The sequence below is a fragment of the Chenopodium album genome, chromosome 24 (genome assembly GCF_948465745.1).
Source record: "Chenopodium album chromosome 24, dcCheAlbu1.1, whole genome shotgun sequence".
Classification (NCBI taxonomy): Eukaryota; Viridiplantae; Streptophyta; class Magnoliopsida; order Caryophyllales; family Amaranthaceae; genus Chenopodium; species Chenopodium album.
Genome location: NC_137857.1, coordinates 1,569,097 through 1,584,786, shown reverse-complemented (window position 1 = coordinate 1,584,786; position 15,690 = coordinate 1,569,097). Strand labels below are relative to the sequence as shown.

The window sequence follows — 15,690 nt, the reverse complement described above, 5'->3', positions numbered from 1 at the left end:
TGTCAAAAAATTCCGAAATTGAAGGCTATTATTCACGCTTTTAGAGAAATTTTAAAGGTTACGAGGCTCGGTGGCGAAAAGTGTTGATATCCTAAGGGATACATCTCAAGGTCATATAATGTCGTTTAGAACCATATATGACCGTTATATGTTGTCAAAAATGTCCGTGGTGTAGCTTGATTTTATGAAATTAGTGCAAGTTGTAATCGGGTAAACTGACTGTTTAAAGGCATATTGGATGGTTTTATCCATCCATATGTGCTCCCAGAGGGTATTTGGGACCATGGTAAACGTATCAGCAATTTGTATTTCCGGACGAAAAAAGGTCAAAAAATTCCAAAATGAAAGCCTATTATTCATGCTTTTTGACGAATTTCAAAGGTTACGGGGCCCGGTGGCGAAAAGTGTTGAGATCCTAGGGGATATATGTTTAGGTCATATAATCCCGTTTGGAACCATATATGGCCATTATATGTTGTCATAAATGGCCGAGGTGTAACTTGATTTTATGAAATCGGTGCTAGTTGTAATTAAGTAAATTGACTGTTTAAAGACATATTGGATGGTTTTATCCACCCTAATGGGCTCCCGGAGGATATTAGGGTCCATGGTAAACATCTCGGTAATTTTTATTTTCGGGCGAAAAAATGTCAAAAAATTCCAAAATTGAAGGCTATATCCACGCTTTTTAAGGAATTTTGGAGGTTACGGGCCCGGTGGCGAAAAGTGTTGATATCCTATGGTATACATCTCAAGATCATATAATGCTGTTTGGAACCATATATGACCGTTATATGTTGTCATAAATGTCCGTGGTGTAGTTTGATTTTATGAAATCAGTGCAAGTTGTAATCGGGTAAATTGACTGTTTAAAGGCATATTGGATAGTTCTATCCACCCAAATAGGTTCTCAGAGGGTATTAGGGTCCATGGTAATCATCTTGGCAATTGTTATTTTCGGCCAAAAAAAGTGTCAAAAATTGTCAAATTTAAAGGCCTATTATCCACGCTTTTTGAAAATTTTTGAAAATTACGGGATCTAGTGGCGAAAAGAGTTAAATCCTAGAGGATACATCTACATAAATACGTATACTTAAATTAAAAATCTAATCTTGAATCGCCCCATTTTCTCTCGGATTTTTTGTTCTTCCTTAGCAACCAGCTTTCTACTGTAATATCCAGGTAATTTAATCCACGATTTATACTAATAATTCGTGTTTGCTTGAGATAATTCGATCAAATGTGACGTTTTTAATTTCTCTGTTCTCTCTCTTCTTCTCAAATTGAGTTGCAATTGTATCAGCAGAAGCTTCAAATTACAGAAAATGGAGATGATTGAATCAGTGACATTGATATTGGGTGTTCTCTTAGCCCTTCTATTCATTATCCCACGATTTAATAAACCCAGTAATTATTCTCTCTCCTTTTCTATACCCAATTCAAATTTGACTTTTTAATGTAAATAATCTTTAATCTGTGTAATTATTAATTGATTTTCTGGTGTTTGTTTGAATGCAGGTCAATCAAAAACTGAAGCTTTGAATAGAAACACCAAAAACATATCAAAGGTATGATCACATTGGATTTTGATTGTTGAATTTTGATGAATTTAGGTTCTATGAACTTGTGGGTGTTATTGGTTTCTTCGCCTTTGTTTTATCATCTTTGATGAAATGCTTAAATTGAAGTGCATTTAAGATTTTTTAACTAAATCTTTGCTATTTAATTATCATACATCTTTGTAAGCATATCAATTTCTTATGAAATACTTTGTACTCTAATAGACTAATAGTCTTGCAAAGTACACCCGGATATATGATAAAATTTTGCTGATTGAACTTAGTTGTAGAGGCTGAATGCAATCAATCAATCATTAACAATATCTTGTAATTTGTATTGCTTGACTGCATCTTAAATGCCTTGACTTGAGGAAAGAAATGTAGCTTCAGTGTTCGAGCTTTCGATTTTCTTGTCAAATTTTAGTTAGAAGTATTCCAATTATCAAGGTAGACGTAAATCCTTGGTTTTATAGTTTTGGGTGAATCTGCAGGATCTTTGTAGTACATATATTATTTTCAATCGACATCAACTTATGGAAAATGCTTTGGTTTGATCTCTCTAAGTCCAGAACAGATTTCTTATTTTACTTTCTTCTACTAGGAACCTAGAAGATATACTAAAGCTGAAGTTTCGTTGCACGACAAGAGGACTGATTGTTGGGTCATCATCAAAGATAAGGTTTATTTGTTTTTCCATTTTGTCTTCCAATGTAACTTGTTTCTTAAGGAATGATCATTGCTTTGAAAGCTCTAATTGCCATTTGGTGCTGCTGATGTAGGTATATGATGTAACTTCATATGTGGAGGAGCACCCTGGTGGTGATGCTATATTAACGCATGCAGGGGATGATTCAACTGAAGGATTTTATGGGTATGAGCCTATTATGTCAGTCTTTAATGTTGCTGTTACGGGAATGCACCTTTCATTACTTGATAGTTGATTACTTCTCTTGATTTCTGTTTTCTGTGGCTTAATAGAAGTAAGGTTTCTTACACACAGACCTCTTTAGACCTCATCCGCACCAAGATCTAGGTTGAGTCATATTACTGCTGTAAAAACTTTATCCAACAAGTCGTCACATACCTTCTTTAGCTTTTTTAAGGTTCCAATACCAATATGTTGTGATCATGTATGGACTGCTTTCTATTCAGAAGGAAACTGCTTATTTCTAGTGTATTGACTTGACTAGTTGGCCTTGGAGGGAATGCTTTGGCACCTTCCTGCTAATGGAAATGCTTGTAGCATTGTAGGATCTGTGATCTGAAGCTTTTTTGTATTTTGTGAAAAACATAGTTTACACATGGCTAGGAACAAGGATCGGGGTCAATTAAGGAAAAATAACTAATACATGGACGTCCCCTCCCCTCCTGAATGGAATATAAAAGGCGCCTCATCCTGTGGACTTTCTGAAGTTCCATAAATCACATGGATTTATGATTTCATACTGTTATTTGTTGTTGATAATTGATGCTCATAACTTCTTCGGCAACTATGCTTTGTGAACATTTTGGCACTCTTACTTTCTTACACTTGTGTGTTTGCTTGGCAGGCCACAGCATGGTACACGAGTTTTTGACATAATAGAAGATTTCTGCATTGGAGAACTGGAACAGTAACTGAGCTTGTGCAACCACTTAAAGGTTCTAAATGCTTGGTGACAAGATTTTTTGGCTGAGGCTCTACTCCTTCAATCTGCTGTCCCAATCTTATTCATGTCATTTCCAAGTTCTTGATGTTATATTTAACTCTTAGCAGGGGCTGGATTGTTTCAGCTACCAGCTCTATGACTTAAGTTGAAATCCTACAAAAAGACGCATCAATCAACTTTGTGTCATGGATGCTTTCAATTCTTGAGTTGTGACTTTTAGTCATACTCCATTTTGAATGAAGAAATTCATTTGTATCTGTTAATGATGATTATGTTATACAGAAAGCTCGCAGAAATTCAATTCAAGCTTTTACATTTCACTTATTAAATGTTTAGGCATTATATTAAGCTAGAATCTTCTGTATTCAGAATTCAAATGGTGAAAATTGTAAGCATCCATAAGATTTAGACCTTTTGCTACCATTAAGGGACACTAAAATTGAAGTTTTGCCTGCTTTTATAATCAAAGCATGACATGGGTAATTGCTGCTCTGTATAATGAAGAATTGTGATAATTTCTTTATCAGTCTGGTAAAGTTTTTAAAAAAAAAAAAAACACTTGCAATTTCCATTCAAAGCCTTTTTCTACTTTACAAATGATCAAATATACAGCTTGTTGGCGCCAGAACAAACAAAAATTAAATCAAACAACTAGTTTATCACCTGAAAAACTGAACATTCAGAACTTTACAATGGTACAAGGAAATTTTAACACTGATAAAAACTACATAATGATATTGATACAAATTACAAAAAATCACCTTAAGCCGAAGATCAAACTGGCTGAAGAATCAAAAAATGAAGAATTCTAATGCATGAATCAATCAATAAGGAATGGCCAAATTGACATGCAAGGGTGACATTCACAAAAAAAAATATCGCTTCAAAGTCCCTTGCATCTGGAATAAATGTGACTCCTGTCATTAATGCTATCAATGATCCTACACATCATATTTTTTGGGTTGCCGCCACTGTACCAACGTTCTTGCTAATGAACTGATGAATGAGGTTTTGGGTGGAGATCCTCTTTTCCCGTACAAATTCTTTCCACTGAGATCTGAATGTGTTGGTCCAATATCTTTCCCTCTATCAATCTGCACAGGGGAATATATGAGCTAAGCTGAACATGAATATACCTACAGGATTCTCAAAGTCACCACACATCACAAAAATTACTTACAGTAATCATGGTTTTATAAATACAAAAATGGCTTGATGGTAAAGCAAAGATTCAAAACAAATCATGAAGAACACTATCTCGAGTTGTAAAATAACACACATAAAGCAACCTCGTTATAGTTTCACTTGCATGTGAAGACAAGCATCCAAAGACGCATTATTATAAACCATACTACGAATTTCACCAACTATAATATTTAAGTGCAATTAGATGAAGCTAGGCTAATGAAAAACATTGGATTTGACAATAACAAGTAGGTTCATGAAGGTGAAGTGGCAAGGAGAGTAGCAGTAAACCATACTGATGGAGGACATTAAAATACTCTCTTACTAGAACATGAAAACATGATGGGAAAGACCTAATATGTAAAAATGAGTTGTGGTAGCTGGTTATTAGCATTAATGAGTTCCTGCACTCCCCAATCCAAAGCAATGCCTTTTATGGGTCATTAGTGTTGGAGGAATGCCTCCAAATCACTTGTGGAATCTGGGTAAAGATGACGATGTGGAGGGCTATGAACACAGTTAGTCCACTCTTTTTATAACCACTACTACAGCATCCCTTTAACCTATTATCAACTCACTTGCATGAAAGTGGAGATGAAAGCTTCATAGCCGCTTCTCCATGCCATTCAACACCAATTTGACAGCAAGAAAAATAACGAAAAGGCACGAGAGCATAGATCTACATTATTGAAAAATAACCAAAATAAAACTAGTATACCTTGTATATTTTCCCATCCTTTAAGTAGTATATTATACCCGACCAATTAATAGATTGTGAGAAGTGAGATCGCAGCGCAGAGATAGGATATAAGAAGTTGTCCACAAGCATTGCAACAAACACCTGCTCAACATGACATCAAATAGGAAGAAAGGAAAAAAAAAAAAGTTAGCTGCAGAATATGGGCCACATTGCCCAAAAAAAATGCGCAAGATGATGACTATCAATGAATTCACATTTCCAGATTTAAACAGTCCATGAAAAGAAAACTAAGTGCTGCACTGAATCTATAATAATCTACAAACCACTGAAGCGTTTTTTTCTTACTCTTCACTCAGCGTAACCCTTGTCCAGATTCTTTTATTGATGAATTTACATGATGGTCTAGGTGAATGTCCATGATAACGCAATCTCCACTACCAAATATGAGTTAATCTTACTGATTTCCAACACTAATACCTCTAGTGATGATAAGAGATTTTTTTTGGCATAAAATATATTAAAAAATACAAAAACAAAAGGATACGATATACAGAAACAAATGCCAAAGAACAGTCAAATTGCAAAACTTTTAATGGTGAAAAGAAGAAACACACCAGACACCAATTGTAGGTAGCAAGTGACAAAGGCGGTGCCTCAGGGGATAACAAGTTGCACAAGTGAACTTCAATCCTTGTCAAGTTCCACATGGAAAGCAACTCAATAGCAGTGCATGTGGCAAGGCAGCCCACAAATAACCAACCTACGAGAAAATAAGAAAAAGGAAGATGCAAATGAGTAACTGTTGACAAGAAATTTAATTGCACAAATAATTACTTTATTATTCATCATTCCCATACAAATTTCTTTCCTGCACAACTGTGGCTAACGTTATAGACCTCAACTACAAAATCCTCTATGACTGAGCTTTGGTTCTACATAACAAGACTTCACAAAGAAAAAGCTTCTCTTAACACTATATTACATGGACTCTTCATTTCACCTCAAGTACCCATGTCGAACCCTCGACACTCTGTCACTCTGACATGGGTATGACACGTGGACACTTCACTTTTGGTTCAAACCCAATGGATTTTTTCTTTCACAGAATAGCCGAGTCGGACGCTTGGACACATACCCGTGTCGAATATGGGTCCCCTAGTCCATGTAACATAGCTTAACAGCCAACTGTGATCTTGTATACTAATGTAACCATTCAGTAGAATCCAAACTTGACTATAGTAAGTAAACATTAAGCTACAAGCATTTTAAAATATTTTTTTTTCCATTCAAGTGGAGCAGTGCATCAATGTCTTCTTTTTAAGCTTTTGGTCCTTCCAAATTAAGATATCAAAAAACTTGAAAATCACTGCAGAGAAGAAACTCAGGCTAAAAGTATGTCTTATCCTGAAATAAAAACCCCTACACCAAACCTAATCTAGCTCAGCCCTGCTGTACATGACCTAATCACAAATAAATTTTATGATCTTCTAGTAGCAGCCCCTCTTATCCTATTTCAAATCATCTGAGCCCTATACATGCAATGTAGCCAACAAATCATTGGGATTTATCTGATAACCTAAAAAACCACAGTATCAGCATGAAACCATCCTATTACATTGCAGTCCTCTACTGATATTATAACTTGACAAACCCATGAAATCAAGGAGATTCAGCTAATAAGATCTTGTTGAGTGACCTGCCATAGAGGTTAGTTATACTTACCACCAGAAATAAGAAATTCATCCTCAATTGAGTAAGCTCCATATCGCATCCGAAGTGCAGCTGCAACATGTATCACAGCCATGACATATGGTGCCACAAATCCCCATGAGAAGTAACAGTGCACAGAAAATAATGCACGATTCATGATCCAATTAACCTTTGACACATATGATTCTAGAACAAATGTTTGCTTCCTCAAATAGTTCCAGTACCTACATTAGAAGATTAAAGAGACCAAATCACCAAATATAATCAGATGAAATTAAGAGATAATGTATAAATGAAATAACCACCCAAATATTACAACAAACCTGGAGAAACTAAGATCACTTGCAAGTGGATGAGGGAAAACAGCAACTGGAGGAGATGTAATGAGTTTTTTGTGAGCTCCTGAAAAAGATGACAAGGATCAACTACTGTAAAGATAGAAAACCCAAATGTGCTTCAACGACCAGCTTTAAAACAAAAACACACTTTGCAATTAGCAACATATTACTGTCAAAGGAGCCTTTTGAGGTCCCTAATAAGAGCAAGCAAGGTTCTTATGAAGCTACAAGATCAAAATTATAATAAAAAAATTTTAAAAAAAAATGTTTCAATGAATTACAGCTTTGAGCACTTTCAACCATCCATTCCACGCTTAAACAACTATAACGGGTATCAACTTCAAAACATTAAACTTCTAGAAGGTTAAGCTAGTTCATTTCAAATTCAACATAGCTGCATTTTAACTATGAGATAAGAAGGCACAATGAGCATGCCTTGTCAAATAGAATTCTACTACATGCTGTAATAAGTGGAAAGAAAATAGATCTGACAACTCATATAAAGCCAATATCACTGACAAAAGAGTTTTTATTTTTCTTGCTACAGTGTTCGATGCTCATAATACATAAATAGCTGTTATTTACTTTTCCTATAAACCAACAATGAGAAAGACAAAGAATATTGAGCATGGACACCTTAAGGTTCATACAATATCCAAAGAATAATAATGAGCAACACACGACCCCTTGATTTTTCTTTTTCTTATGCGTGCCATTCTCTGCCTATTACTAAAAGGTTTTTCTTTGATGCATTGTTCAGCAACATCCCAGACCATTATTTGAGGGAAGAGTATAAAAGGAATGGAGACCAAAGTCAGCTAGGTGAATTTATGGGAGGGAAGCCAAAAGAAAAATCAGAATGTTTGCTAGAAAAGGACAAAAAAGAAATGTAATAAATAGAGGAGAGAGAGAAAGCATTAAACTAAAGCGCTTTTCTAGTTTGTTTAGCTAACTTTGGAAGTGTTCAAATGTTAAATCATATTATTTCTATTCATTCATATCATGTTCGTCTTTCTCTAGATCTTTTCTTTTAATTTCCAGTTCAATCACATGCACAATATAACCACATTGAAGTCCTTGACTAACGCATATTACACATTGACCTTGAAGCTTCATAAGACAGCAAAACCAGCTCACATCTTACACTACAGGATATTTTTACTGATATAGGTCCTCATCTCCTCATCACTCAGACTTAAAAAAGAAAGCTGAATGACTACTAAAAACATATAGGTAGTCAACGTCAATCAAACAGAGAAGATAGAAAAAAAATTACACAATTTAAAACTCCAGGGGCATTACAAAGGGCATCAATATTACCGAGAAGAGGGGATATCAGACGAAATGGAGCAGAAAAGTTAATTTTGTAGAAGTAGATATGTTACCAGATATAGCTGCAAGAGTCATATCGTCAGAATATCCACCATCTCGGAGTTCTGAGACTACACCATAGTTGTCATTTCTGAAGTCATCGGCATGCATCTGAGATTGTAGGAAATCAGGAAAAAAAATTGTAGTGTGTGTGCACCATTTGCAATACTGTGGCTACTTACCATCATGCAACCACCCCATAAGAAGAATGTTCTCCCACCGGTAGCAAACCCCATAGAGCAAGGCTGTATAGACAACAAAGAATTTGTATGTAGAGTAATTATAATTAAACAGAATCAGCAAGAAAAATAATTAACATCCCCATGTCTGTAAGTGCATATCTAAGTAATATCAACATTAAATTCACAAGGGCTGAAATTATGTGGGTTTCTCTGCTTCTCAAAAGTATATGGATGCTAAGCCTCATAACATTGCTCAAGGCGAGGATTATAATAAAGGGAGCAGTGTCCTTGTTTCATGTATTTTTTTAAAAAAAAAAAAGAAAAATATCAGTTGAGAAGTGATTTGGCAAATGTGAAGTTCTAAGAACCAATGCTTCAATGCAACCAGCCCTATCCCATATTTGTAATGCCAAGTTATTATTAATTTAATCAGGGAATATGTCTACAGAGCGTTGCAGATTCTGGTAAGACCAAAAGTTACTACAACAAATTAAACAAATACCTCCCTTCCTAAATGTATGTTACACTTACTGTTTACACACTAGGAGATAGGAGAGAGAGTGTATATAAGGGGATATGTGTAAGAAATGTAGAAGAGAGAATGCTGTAAGAGGGGTTTGCGAAAGTACAGTATGAAAAGGAGTGTTTCATGTTGGTAAGGTGAAATTAAAACTTGCCAAAATAGGAAAATAGCAAAAAGGGTAACCAGCATACAGAAATGGACAAAAGTAGAAAGCATAACCAACAAAAAGGCATGAAGGGTGTATGAAACAAAATCAGCCAAGTTTCGCAACTGCTACTGCAACCATAAGTTTGGTACCATGGATGGAACTATGGAAGAGTCCAATCCCTGTACAACGGCATGACAAGCTAGGATTCTTGCGCACATGATCATAACTCGGAATTGCATCTATCCAGGATACGACTCTAAGGAAGAATTGTTCTAGTAAAACAAAAGGCCATCCTACCATCTATCTGCCCATCACAAGATACTGAATTATCACTCACCTTACGTAAACTATGTACTACTCTTCATTCATCATACTTTACAAATGTGCCATAAATCATCTTTCATATTATACAGCAACAATAATGATAGTCCAGAACCATAAAAAGAAGGATTAGAATAAGAAAATTCATAATCACGGATATTTAATGTAGATAATATAAGCTGCTTATGGCTATCAACACATTTGAAAATAGAATAACAATAGAATAACACATACCATGTGATATTCATATATACAGTAACTTCCCAAGCTCCCAGAAGGCAAATCAAGTGGGTAACCAGTTTGAATAAAAATCTGCAGATAACAGCAACATAGAATGAATTAAACCCAGATTTAATACAATAAAATAAATCGTGAAAACATGAATTCCATGCACATCATTTGAAATTGTTAATTTAACAATACTGAAGCCAAAAGATACCTCGGGATTTTTTTCCATTTCAGCCGTGAGAGCACCTATTGATCCTGGGTGAAGTCTAACATCATCATCTAGAAACAGTATATACTTGCTATCTTTATGCATTTTTTCTGCACCAACCTGAGAACGAACAAAGTTCACATATGAAAGTAACATCAGCAGTCAGCTTCAAAATCGCACCTATACAAGTACAAAAAGATCATACAGTATATAGATATAAACAGGTACATTTTGGCCAAACCTCTGACAAGCTCTCAGAACAATGTCACCCTATCATATATGGTTTTAATTTTTTTAAACTGATATTGATATCCATACACCCCAAGTCTAGTCCATTAGATTATCTGTGGGCCTTCACATTTAAAGATTTAAAGTCAAGATTCCAGAACTTTTCATTCACATAATATAACTGAACAACATAATTACAAATTTCTATATCCCAATGCAATTAACTGTTAAAGGTCCTTCCAAAAAAGGAACTATTTCTTTCTAGTCAAACAGAACACGCTGTGTACTAGAGATGTATTACATACACGATTCCGTTAATATGAGAAAAAAAATAAGCAATTAACAGCGGAGTTATATATCAAGGGTGAAGATTGGGGGAAAAAAGGCCAATGTCATCTGTGTGTACATTAGTTAGCATTCTTAGCAGAAACCAGATAATTAAAATTAAAACCTGGTCACTTTAATACACCAGAAATGCCAAAATCAAACTCGTTTCAGGTTTATTTACACATAATTGAAGGAAATTAGAAAAGAATAACATACAAGCTGATTGTGAATCTTCTGACTGCAAGTGGTTGAATAGCCTGCCACTATAATCTTAGCATCAAGTTCATCCTGTCATTACCCATATAATTAGTTAGGATACACACAACACAGGACATTATGATGAGTTGAAGATGTTGCAAGGCTATCACAAACATGCTACCATATGATCTTCCACTATTATAAGGTCATGAAGGTTGCTATAATAGCAAAAAAGACCAACCTTAAAATCTTCTACAATTAAATGAAATTGATCCCATGCTACTTTAAAATACACTTAATGCCATCAAAGTCTATTTTTAGATTTTACAAAAATACACTGTACTCACAAAGCATCTAACTGACAGTAATTCCAATGAAGTGATAATTAAGTAATAAGTTGAATACCTGATAATCTTTTATAAGCCTAGATACAGCATGATATGCTGGATCTTCTGTACTTTCTACAAGAAAAAGAAACTCTATAGGCCCACCGTATAGGGATGTAATCTGCATTGAAACAGACATCAACAGAACTGTCAATATGCATTCCAATTCATCTTAACCAAAAAGGAAACTGAGAAAATGAAGGACTCTTCACAAAGATATGGAAGACCTATTGCCACCGGATAATGAATACGAATCACCGTGGTGATCATGAACCCAAGAAATACTGGATATATATATATATATATATATATATATATATATATATATATATATATATATATATATATATATATATATATATATATATATATATATTACTTCATCCCTTCTTTTAATTTTGCAACGCTTGCTATTTTGACACTATTCACACACTCCTCTTTAAGTCTTTAATCACATATTGTGACTTGTATAGTTGTATGTAAAGAAGTATTGTATATGGTAATGTGGGGTGTTGTTAGACATCTTGATATATATTTTCAGAATATCAATTATTATATTTTTACCATATCAATTTTTATAATTAAAGATAAAGGTTTAAATTGTGCTTTAGGAAATGTCATTCCTCACATGTGGCAATATTTAAAGGACGGAGGAAGTATAAGATAAATGCCACAACCCATTCAAACTTCGAAATTCCCTGACCAAAAATGTAACATACTAATTTTTTGAGTGGAATGGGAAACTGTGAAGAAGCAGAATATACTGTTCATCCATTAAAAAATCAAAGGAGGGAAGAGAGGGCTGCACCTGACTTTTCCAGTTATGCAAATTGTGCTCTCCAAATCCTTTCAAAGGCATAACAACTGTGACTCTTGGCAGATTGACTTGATAAGAGTGCTCAAGCTCATTAATGTCATGACAAAGGAAACCAAAGCTATTTCCTTTTCTCAATTCATTTTTCATGCGTTTTATTTCTCTATTCCTGAAGAAAAAGAAGAGAGAGATCCATCAGAGGTCCCCAACAAATATATATTGAATCTCATAATGAATATATTAGTCCATAGGTTCATTAATCTGTCCTCCAGTATTAGTACCTGACATGAGCAGCGCAGGCCCACCCAAATGCTAAAACTAGACAAATTAAACATCCCTGCAGCAATAAACAAGGAAGCTTAAGGTTTATCGTCCAAATTAAGACAGCATCAATCAAAATAATAAAGGGTGGGATCAGCAGGAGAATAGAAAGGCTTTGATAAGAACAGATCCCTTATACAGTTATACTATGACAAGAAGACAATTTAAACTGTAAAAGGTAGAAACAAGAAATCAAAAAGGCAAAAATAACATCACTGCCTAATTGATTCATTCATTACGTACTTATTCAGACATATATGTCTAAACTAAGTCAAAGTCATTCTAGGCAGCAATGGCAAGAAAGAACAGTGCAATAATGTGACTATGTGGGAGGATTTGCCTTGATCTAGAGCTCTTTTAATGGACTTATAAAAGCAGTAGTCCAAACATTTTATCATCAAATGGCCATATAAAACATCCATAGTCATACAAAACAAGCATCAATACGAGGAAGTACCTCATGGGGACAATACCAAAAATGTCCCCTTATTGTAATCAGTCCAGGAAACTCCCAATCACCCCCTATTAGTCAAACGTCAAGGCAATAAAACCTGAATCTATAATCCTTGTTGAGACTTAACTGACAGATGCCGCAAACGAATTACAAAGAACAACTAGAGATTTGCCGATTAACATTTATGTTAGTACACACATGGGTGAGAGAGCCTATGTTATTGCCAAAGCTAAATTTAATATTTAAGGAGAAATTTTTAATTAACTTTTGCACTCCCCAAAATATATGCCAACCCAAAAGTATAAAAGGCATAATCTTGGAACAGTTGGAAGGAGAAAAACTATCAAGTTGAAGTTGATTTGCTATATCCCATTTAAATTTCCTCGATCCGCCACATCAACTCTAAATTCAATTTACAGGTTGAGATAATTGATATCATAGGCCAATAAGTCCACTCCCAAGTTACCCCTGAAAGTAATCTAGATTAAAAAGAGGCAGTAGTCCCTAATTCACCTCCTCCATTACCTAGTTCCCTCGCGCCTCAGAAATTCGATTATAATCATGGCAATTGGCAACCAATCCTTTAGTAAATTTGTCCTCAACAACATCACAATCAAAGTTGTATATGATCATCTCCACCAAAATACTAGGCAATGAACATCAACCTTTTATAAAAACAAATCTTCAAAAGTGCCCGCCAGCATCAAACTCATATATTAGCAAACCCTAATATTCTAATTAAAAACATAAAACATTAACAAAATTTCAACCTATCAATCCGAAATTATCAAATTCTAGCTGCAATTTAACCTTATCCAAAAAATCCATACTTCAAAATATCAACCAATTCCCAATAAAATAAATCAAAAAGGCATTCAAATTTAACCAACAAAACATAATCTTTCGTTCTATAATAAAAATATACAAATTCAGCAAAATTACAACAACAGCAACAAAAATCAAAAAAATCAGCATAACAACAAAATAAAATCAAATAATTGAAGCAAAAAAACTAACCTGGATCTGAACGAATATGGCAATGGGGGTAAGACAAGCTCGACTAGCAGCAAACAAAAACGAATCAAGGGATTCTAATGCAGCCATTATAATTTCAAACAAATAATTTTAAAAAATCAAAAAATAATGAGCAAAAAAATCCCAAAATTCGTGTAATTGGTAAAATAATGTAGATTTATGATAGTCTCTCTTCCTCTCAGATCGCCATTAACGAAAGAATTCGATAGAGCGAGAGGAGAGGAGAGAGAAAATGAGAGAGACAGAGGGAAAAAAATTAAAAATGAAGAAAAAAAATGTTTGTTTGAGAAGAGAGAGAAATTATTGAACCGCCCAAATTCTATATTTCGAAGTTGATTTCCAAATTAACCACAAAGTCAAAATTAGCGTTTTATTTAATTAGGGATTTGACAAAATTAATTATCAACAGAGAGTTAGGAAGGGACTCACTGTCGTGTGTCGTGTGTCGTGTGTCGTGTGTCGTGTGCGTTGTGTTACTCGTGTTGTGTTTTTCGTATGGGTATCTAATTAATAGTATTCCTGCTAACCCGAGTTGAAAGGACTTGTGAAAAGTTCCAATCCGGTAGGGTCCTTCTCCTTAGCATGAACAAAAAAAAAGTTGTGGTAAGATATGTGCATTGGTATATGTGTAAATTTGAATGTGTCAATTATTATACTTTATAATATAGAGATTAGATATGAACTAATTTATCACGTTTAAGTTTTTGGATCTTTGGATCTTTGAATCAAATATCAGCTATTTTAATACACTGTACGTAACACATAGTGCTTAATGCGATTTGCAAAATTATCTGAAATGTCAATTTGGTATGGAGTATATATTATATTCGAATAAGGGTACACTTAGGGTCTGTTCTCATTGACTGAACTCAGCTGAACTGAATTGAACTGAACTGAACTGAACTCAGCTGAACTGAACTGAACTGAATGAACTGAACTCAGCTGAACTGAACTGAACTGAACTGAAATGAATATTTTATAAGAGAAGGAAATTAGGAGCTGAACTGAAGTTAACTGAACTGAACTGAACTAATTGAGCTGAACTGAACTGAACTGAACTGAATTTCAACGTAAGAGAACAGGCCCTTAGGCTTTGTGTTTTTAATCTTTTTTTTTAAAAAAAAAATGAGTATAAATAGTTCAAATAAGTTTTTAGAAATTCAAATATGTTTAGATAAGAGAAGATTGGGTAGATTGAATGCACCTTTAGTACTTTGTGATCAACATTCCAACTATATACCATGAATTCATGATCATTAGTTGTCTTGGGTAGACCTAGCTAGCAAAGCTAACTCATATGATCGTATTTGATTACTCAATGTGAATTACCCAACTTGAAAGGTGAACTTCTAATGAAATCGCTTGACACAATTTAACCAGAATTTGATAGCAATGTATTTAATAATGTTTAATTAGCTTATTATGTATATGCATTTAAGCCAAATATGAATCTTCCCAAACCAACCTAAGCTTTTTGATTCGGTTGGTAGTTAGTAGTTTAATTAATGATTTATTAATTTATGTTTGATTAGATGTTAGTATAAGAGCTATATATACATCAATCATCACAAGCTGACAATATTGTTTATTAAGAAACAAAATTATATTTCTAAAACTCAATATAATTAGAATTACTTTCACTTACCAAATGAGCTATGACAATCCTAAACACATTCGACCACAATTTGTATTTGATTGGGAACAAGAAAAACTAAAAGAAGTGGCATTTTCTATTATATCGATTATCAATTAAATAACTTAATCCTCAACCCTTGATAAAATAGGACACTATGTTTGTTTCATCA

General features: G+C 34.2%; 2 protein-coding genes across 4 annotated transcripts; one reads left to right on the top strand and one right to left on the bottom strand.

Moving 5' to 3' along the window:
- The first annotated feature begins 1,112 nt into the window (after nucleotides 1-1,112).
- On the top strand, nucleotides 1,113-3,619 carry LOC145612188 (cytochrome B5-like protein). 2 transcript variants are annotated; one of them, XM_081667566.1, is made up of 6 exons: nucleotides 1,113-1,182; nucleotides 1,307-1,407; nucleotides 1,519-1,568; nucleotides 2,161-2,238; nucleotides 2,339-2,430; nucleotides 3,110-3,618. In XM_081667566.1, exons 2-6 carry the CDS (start codon nucleotides 1,326-1,328, stop codon nucleotides 3,174-3,176), a joined length of 369 nt encoding a protein of 122 aa, XP_081523692.1. In that variant the 5' UTR covers nucleotides 1,113-1,182; nucleotides 1,307-1,325; the 3' UTR covers nucleotides 3,177-3,618. The 2 variants fall into 2 exon arrangements, with proteins under 2 accessions (XP_081523692.1, XP_081523693.1); XM_081667567.1 differs by having other exon boundaries at nucleotides 1,122-1,182; nucleotides 1,304-1,407; nucleotides 3,110-3,619.
- A 229-nt stretch (nucleotides 3,620-3,848) lies between these two features.
- LOC145611289 (uncharacterized) lies at nucleotides 3,849-14,185 on the bottom strand. 2 transcript variants are annotated; one of them, XM_081666601.1, is made up of 14 exons: nucleotides 13,868-14,182; nucleotides 12,357-12,412; nucleotides 12,070-12,244; nucleotides 11,281-11,382; nucleotides 10,894-10,965; nucleotides 10,126-10,242; nucleotides 9,921-9,998; nucleotides 8,695-8,757; nucleotides 8,527-8,623; nucleotides 7,127-7,205; nucleotides 6,816-7,027; nucleotides 5,708-5,853; nucleotides 5,112-5,234; nucleotides 3,849-4,302 (listed from the first exon to the last, which is right to left on the bottom strand). In XM_081666601.1, exons 1-14 carry the CDS (start codon nucleotides 13,952-13,954, stop codon nucleotides 4,150-4,152), a joined length of 1,560 nt encoding a protein of 519 aa, XP_081522727.1. In that variant the 5' UTR covers nucleotides 13,955-14,182; the 3' UTR covers nucleotides 3,849-4,149. The 2 variants fall into 2 exon arrangements, with proteins under 2 accessions (XP_081522727.1, XP_081522728.1); XM_081666602.1 differs by lacking the exon at nucleotides 5,112-5,234 and having other exon boundaries at nucleotides 13,868-14,185.
- Nucleotides 14,186-15,690: the final 1,505 nt, after the last annotated feature.